At 51.2% G+C, this 6,952-nt stretch overlaps 2 protein-coding genes and 1 pseudogene across 5 annotated transcripts; 2 read left to right on the forward strand and 1 right to left on the reverse strand.

Annotated features, from left to right (window-relative positions):
• Positions 1–581: 581 nt before the first annotated feature.
• gemin6 (gem (nuclear organelle) associated protein 6) lies at positions 582–3,434 on the reverse strand. Of its 3 annotated transcripts, none has more exons than XM_008420689.2 (3): positions 3,012–3,434; positions 1,549–1,819; positions 582–1,335 (listed from the first exon to the last, which is right to left on the reverse strand). In XM_008420689.2, exons 2-3 carry the CDS (start codon positions 1,680–1,682, stop codon positions 936–938), a joined length of 534 nt encoding a protein of 177 aa, XP_008418911.1. In that variant the 5' UTR covers positions 1,683–1,819; positions 3,012–3,434; the 3' UTR covers positions 582–935. The 3 variants fall into 3 exon arrangements, with proteins under 3 accessions (XP_008418911.1, XP_008418902.1, XP_017160973.1); XM_008420680.2 differs by lacking the exon at positions 3,012–3,434 and adding an exon at positions 2,754–2,842; XM_017305484.1 differs by lacking the exon at positions 3,012–3,434 and having other exon boundaries at positions 1,549–1,961.
• On the forward strand, positions 2,755–5,325 carry srsf7b (serine and arginine rich splicing factor 7b). 2 transcript variants are annotated; one of them, XM_008420704.1, is made up of 7 exons: positions 2,755–2,863; positions 3,443–3,623; positions 3,694–3,873; positions 3,941–4,027; positions 4,093–4,197; positions 4,265–4,309; positions 5,132–5,325. In XM_008420704.1, exons 1-7 carry the CDS (start codon positions 2,836–2,838, stop codon positions 5,163–5,165), a joined length of 660 nt encoding a protein of 219 aa, XP_008418926.1. In that variant the 5' UTR covers positions 2,755–2,835; the 3' UTR covers positions 5,166–5,325. The 2 variants fall into 2 exon arrangements, with proteins under 2 accessions (XP_008418926.1, XP_008418934.1); XM_008420712.1 differs by having other exon boundaries at positions 4,093–4,173.
• Positions 5,326–5,419: 94 nt separating this feature from the next.
• LOC103471578 (reticulon-3-like) overlaps positions 5,420–6,952 on the forward strand; it is a 2,841-nt pseudogene continuing 1,308 nt past the window's right edge.

The following is a 6,952-nucleotide window of genomic DNA, read 5'->3' on the forward strand; positions in this document are numbered from 1 at the left end:
ATGCTGAGTTCTGGTTCTTTAGGCTCCAACGGGTCTGCGGTTCCTCCTGATCCATTCATACAGCAGCACCAGGACCAACTGCCTGTGTTCGTCCTCACTGACATGTTCAGCCTGGGATTCCAGTCTTCCTTCTCACGTCTGTATCTTTAGAAGAGGTTTTGGTTCCAGGGACGGTGAAGAATCGGGTTGAGGGTTTGAAAAAGACCCGGGTTGATAGCAGCTCACCGCGGCTGCGTAGTGTCCGTCTCTAGGCAACAGCGTCGGTCCGAAGCGTTCAGGGGGCCTTTAGCTCCCACCACGACAATTTAGCTGACCTTCATGTTTCCTGTTTTATTTAGTCATTATTGTTTTATTAGTGCTGATGATGGGCGAGTCTATCGGACATTTATAGAAATACGGAACAAATCGTCCCGTATCGCCTCAATACGGGAGCAACAGTTAACAGTCAAATACAGCAGTAAAATAACCCTAGTTTGGATGTTGAACTGCGCCCGGCTGGCAGGAACAAACTCGGAGCCTGGTGTTGGCTGGTGGCGCCACCGGGGGCGCTGTAAGGACGTAGGAAAAGAGACAAACTCTGATTAATGGTAGAATCTGATTTATTTGATCAATCGGGACCGCATTGTCCGTGGGACGGTTCTGGAGAACTTTTAACCCAACTAGCTGACAGGTCCAGAGAAACACAACGGTACCGGAAAGTCAGATTGGTTTGAAAGGGTTCAAACTAAACTGATTCATGATCAGCTGATTGGAGGAGACCAGCAGGAAAGGGCGGGGCTTCAGATTTAAACGCACCCGATTGCGTGACCCGTTTCCACCTGGTTCTGTTCAGGAGCTTCTGATAGATCCACTGTGGTCCAGAAACTTGTTTGGTAGAAACGGCTCATCTAAAGCCAGACTGAACCAGAACCGCTCTGGATTCGTCTCAATGCCCTTTATAATCCGTCACTGGTTCCAGGTGGAACGGGTCCATCTGGAACCTGGTCGGGCTGGACCCGAAGCAGTCTCTGGACCCGGTCCAGGATGATCTGGTTGGCGCTGCTGCAGTCGTCGGGTCGATATGGGGACCGGATGGTCAGAACACGGGCGACCCGAAGTTCGTTCCCATCCTCCTCCACCGGAACCCGGTTCTGCTGGAGCCAGCGGCGGACTCGAGACCTCCTCCGGAATCGCTCGTCCGGATCCGGGCCACCGGTCTCCGGAGGCGGGAGGAGTGAGCGGAGCCGCTCCTCAGTGTCCGGATCCGGTTCCTGCAGAACCTCCACGTGTTCCACGGCGTGACCTAGAACCACCCGGACCGACGCACCGACCTCCCCGAAGCTCACCAGAGCCACACTGGAGACAGAACCAGAACCACATCAGAACCACACTGGAGACGGAATCAAAACCACATCAGAACCACACTGGAGACGGAATCAAAACCACATCAGAACCACACTGGAGACGGAATCAAAACCACATCAGAACCACAAGCTGGTTCTGAAGCATTACGTGGGCCGGAAGAACACCCTCAGCGCCCCTGACCGGAGGTGGTGACGTGTGTCTCACCTGTGGGAGACCGGGTCCACGGTCAGCAGCCAGCCGCTGTGCTCCTCCCGCTGCTTTCCCGCCGTCACCCTCACCTGTCTGTGGACGCAGCGGAGCCACAGCTGCGGACCTGAATGAAGCCAGCCGCACTGCATCACGGTCCTCTGATCAGTAGTCAGTCATCAGCTCTCTTCTGAACACCGGTCCCGCGCTGCAGAAGTCCGAAGGAAACATGACAAACACAAGAGTTCCGCTTTTGCTCCACAAGCAGCCGCTGCTGCCCCCTGCAGGCCTGGAACAGAAACGGCGAGGTTTGATTTCCTTTGGAGGGAAAATTAATGTTCAAACTAAAGATTTTACATGAGGTGCAGATTTTGAGCAGCGATGTGTTATAAACAAGACGAGGTGAAAAAGAAAAGAAGACGTTTGTCCAGGTGGGAAATTGTCTCCATGATTACAGAGAATAATGTCAAAATTAAGTTAAACTTGCATCTTAACAACTGAATAAAAAAATAAAAATTAAGTGTCATTTAAATACATTACTAATATATTAGTAGTATATTAAAAATATATGTAAAGTATATTTTTAATATAATTCTATGACAGAATTAGTACACTCAAAATATATAATGGTACATAAAAAGTATTTTTGAAGTTGTTCCAAAAAAGTACGTTAAAGTATACTAAGTACACTAAAAACTGTAATTTAATGCTATTAAAATACTTTTTAAAATATATTAAGCACAAAAACGTTGTCCCAAATTAGTACAGTTTAATTACATCAATCAAAGTATGATAAAGTGTGTTAAAATTTAGTATACTAAAACATACTTTTTTTACTAGGGTTTTCCGTCTTTATAAACTGAACTGTATAAATTGACTGAACTCAGTATCGGCCTGTCTGACAGAGATCTGACTGGTCCAGATGTTCCTACCAGAACCAGACTGCAGGTTCTACTGGTCCTTCAGTTTACTGCGGCTCCACAGCCCCATACAGACAGATGATGAAATCAGAATTAATGAACTGATTTAAAGTGAACAGAACTTTTCATAAGCAGAACCATAGCACACACTCCTGGAACTGGACAACATTCCGTTCAAATTAAAATAATTATATATATATATATATATATATATATATATATATATATAGTATTTTATATATAATAATTAAAAGCTCAATCAAACCAAACTTTTACACTGAAATCCAACCGGAAAAGGCTTACTTTGTTTCCGGCGCTGGATCAGTGAGCAGTTAGCAGCAGAGCTAACCTGATCGCGGACCGATCAGAACCGTCCGGTGTCAGAATGTCCCGCTTCGGGCGCTACGGAGGAGGTAACCCGCTGTGACTTTCTTCTTAATCAGTACCGGTCCGTAAAACCGTCCGGTACTCTCTCACTGGATAGTTTCGGAGAGTTTTCGCAGCTAGCAAGCTATAAGTAGGGATAACGGCTAACATTCGTCTGTGACGTCACTGTTGTACCTGCTGCACGTGTCCTCAGGTGTTGTCCGTGGTGTTTGTTTCATGTGATCACAGGCGTAGATCAATAGGTTTGATTAACAGGCGGAAGTTGTTAAATTAGCGGGAAATATACCGGAGTCTGGTTCAGCAAGTAGCCAACAGGTGAGAGGATGCTGCCCCCTTGTGGCGCACCGGAAATTACAGCAACAAGCTGAGAGCAGCTGAGCCCGCCCACCAGCACATACTTCATATTTATTTTACGGAGTGGATAACATTAGTGCAAATTATTATAGCATATTACACACTGCGGTTCTGATGATGGTTCTGTTGGTGGTTCTGTTGACGGTTCTGTTGGCTCTGGCCCCGCCTCCGTCTGTGGCAGGATGTTCCTGTTCTCTGATTGGCTGTTGGAGGTGTTGGCTCCGCCCTCTGATGCTGCCTCCTGTCTGCAGAGTCCAAGGTTTACGTGGGGAACCTGGGGACCGGCGCTGGGAAGGCCGAGCTGGAGCGGGCCTTCGGGTACTACGGACCTCTCAGAACCGTCTGGATCGCTAGGAACCCACCGGGCTTCGCCTTCGTGGAATTCGAGGACTCCAGGGACGCCGAGGACGCCGTCCGAGGGCTGGACGGGAAGTGGGTACCGCCCTGGTGCACAGGTGAGCCGGGCGCGGCGGCGGACTGACCGGCTGTCGGCGTGTTTCAGGGTGATCTGCGGCAGCCGGGTCCGGGTGGAGCCGTCCAACGGGATGCCGCGGCGTTCCCGCTATGAGAGGCCGCCGCCACGGCGACCGTTTGACCCCGACGACAAGTGCTACGAGTGCGGACAGAAAGGCCACTACGCCTATGACTGCCACCGCTACGGCCGCCGCGGCCACCGCAGCAGGTACGCCGCGGCCCCCCTGAGGTCACGCCACCTGTCCGCTCTGGTCTCATGATGCGATACGCTTTAGATCCCGGTCCAGGTCTCGGTCCCGGTCCAGGTCCCGGGGGAGGCGGTATTCCCGGAGCCGGAGTCGCAGCCGGAGTCGAGGGAGGAGGTGAGTTCTGTCGACCCGCTGGTCCGGAACCACGGCGCTGGTCTCTGACCCTGTGATGTCATCAGATCCAGGTCCTCTCCTCGGCGATCCAGGTCCAGCTCACCCAGAAGGCTGCGGTCCGGTTCTCCTGGGAGGTCCCGGTCCCGGTCGGTGTCAAAGTGCCGCAGCAGGTGGGTGCGGCTGTTCTGAGCACGCTCAGTGCGGAGTTCACCTTGACCGACGGTTCTGTCTCTGCAGGTCCGGATCCATGGGCCGGTCTCATTCCGGATCTCGGGCCAGAAGGTGAGACCAGAGGGGTGTCATAGAGGTCATAGAGGTCATCGAGGGCGGTCCTGTCCATAGACATGAATACGTAGATGCCTCATTGAGCGGGTCGGCCCGTGCAATACGTCACAGCGTCCGCCATATTGGATGGGGCGTATCTGCCGCCCTGTTTTAGTAAATGCTCTCTCTCTCTCTCTCTCTCTCTCTCTCTCTCTCTCTCTCTCTCTTATGTCTGGGAATAAAATGTTCACTAAAAAAGGTTTCTAACTTTTTGATCTGAATATTTCATTGTTTTGGGTTTCTGAACTAAAAGCACAATGTTTTTAATTGATACATCTGATTTTCATCAATCCTTTTTATATTGACATTGACGAACACACACACACCTTTACAGGGATGTATTTATAAACATTTGCATGATTTCATAATTCAACATGCATTTGGCATTTCAAGATATGAAGAAAAATATTTAGGTATTTTATTGTATAGACAAAAAAGTACGAAAATTTATGGAGCTCCGATCGATCGCCGTAGGAGTCGGCTTCCAATGAGGCATCTGCATATTCAAGTCTGTGGTCATGGGGGTCATGGAGGTCATGGGGGTCATGGGGGTCAGCCTCAGCAGCTGCTGCTTTAGTCCTTTGCGTAGCTCGGTATTCAGTCCTCTGTCAGGCAGCAAGGGGTCAAAGGTCAGAAGTACCTGTCCTCCGGTCTAACGGGCCGAGTCGGTGGGAACACTTCCTTAAATTGCTTGGGTTCAGGCAGAGCACTAGATCCAGAAACTATGATCTATAATCAATAAATCTATGACGGCTTTAACGGTTTTTCCTCTCTTTCCAGTCGCTCGGCCTCCAGGACTCCTGCTGACAACTGACTTCCTGTTTGCTCTCTGATGTTTTGTACGAACTCACTCTGTTATGTAGCAGCTCTGTGATTATTGATTAATTAGTGACTATTGGTTTCTGATCAACCTGCTTTGGTTCCTCAGCTGTTTACTTCCTGCAATGATCTGTTAATAAAGGTTTATCATTCAACTGTGTGTGTGTGTGTGTTCAGTCCACCAATCAGACTGAGTCATGGGACTGAAGCCCCGCCCCCTACCACCAATCACAGTCCTGAGACTGAAGCCCCGCCCCCTGCCACCAATCAGACAGTCCTGAGACTGAAGCCCCGCCCCCTGCCACCAATCAGACAGTCCTGAGACNGCCCCGCCCCCTGCCACCAATCAGACAGTCCTGAGACTGAAGCCCCGCCCCCTGCCACCAATCAGACAGTCCTGAGACTGAAGCCCCGCCCCCTGAGCTGTTAAAGCGTTCTTGGAGTCTGAGAAACTGCAGAAGAAGAAGATGGAGGACTCTTCTTCACCCAACCACTCCTCTTCATCACCCAGGGAGCTCTTTCAGGCAGGTAAGACACACCTGAACACCTGCTGCTGCGTGGTTGCCATGGAGACTAGCTGTGTTCAGTGAGCTGATTGGCTGTCACTAATCCAGTCTGTATGCCCAGTTATAGCCAGTTAAACCAGTACAGAACCTTAAACTAAGCCAAATCCAGGGTAGAACTGCAGAACCTCAGCCTGCAACAGAACCGAGTTGCTGCTTCAGAACCTCCAACTGGACCTCGGACCTGCTAATCTTCTGCGTGGCGTCGGTCACTTGATCGGATCAGCGCTGAGAACAGAGGCAGGTTGTTCCCGACCCACCGGGTCCTGGAGGTTCTGGTAGATCCAATCAGCTTCCTCTGGTTCTGGTAGGTCTTGTGTTCTGGAGGTCAGTTGGACCACATCTCTGTCTTGGTTCTGCGGTTCTTCATGGCTCATTGATGCCGAGTGCAGTCCCCAAAGAGCAGATGGGTCAGAACCGGTCCATCAGCCTGGGTCTGATCAGCAGGTGGAAGAAGAATTATAGTTCTGCTGGTTCTGGACTCGTTCAGAACCAGTTTTTGAGTCCAAATGGGACGGCAGTCAGGATGAGAACCTGTCGGGTTCTGCCTGGAAGACACCATGTTCTGAATTTATGTGTTTGAAGATGAAACCGTGTTATACTGGACCAGAACCGGACCGGATCTGAAGCTCTAGGTTCCGATTTAATCAGAACCAGGTTCTACCCATAATGCCTCATGTTCTGCCGATCTCGCCAGCCCTGCATCTCGTCTATTGGAGGGAACCCAGGAAGTCCTTGGCGGCGTTCATCTCTTCTCTGATGGTCCTTGTTGCCATGGCGACGCTGTCAGTCATCAGCGTCGTGTCCTACCTGTTGCTGGCCTGTCTCTGCGTCACCATCACCTTCAGGTGGGTGGAGTTCAGCTGAGGAATGATGTCACGGTGATGTCATGACGACTCTGTTTCCTGCAGGGTTTACAAATCCGTGATCCAGGCGGTCCAGAAGTCCCACGAAGGTCACCCCTTCAGGTATGTGACGGAACCGCCCGGCCTCCGGACTCCCTGACCTTTAACCCCGTCCCCCGTCCTCTGTCAGGTCTCAGCTGGACCGGGACATCTCCGTTTCCCCGGAGTCGGCCCGGCAGCTGGCCGAGCGGTGCCGGAACCGCCTGAACTGGCTGAGCGTCCAGACCAGGAGGCTGCTGCTGGTGGAGGACCTGGTGGACTCGCTGAAGGTCAGAGGGCAGGACCCGGTCCAGTCAGTGGGCAGGACCCGGTCC

Source organism: Poecilia reticulata, linkage group LG1 (genome assembly GCF_000633615.1).
Source record: "Poecilia reticulata strain Guanapo linkage group LG1, Guppy_female_1.0+MT, whole genome shotgun sequence".
Taxonomy (NCBI): Eukaryota; Metazoa; Chordata; class Actinopteri; order Cyprinodontiformes; family Poeciliidae; genus Poecilia; species Poecilia reticulata.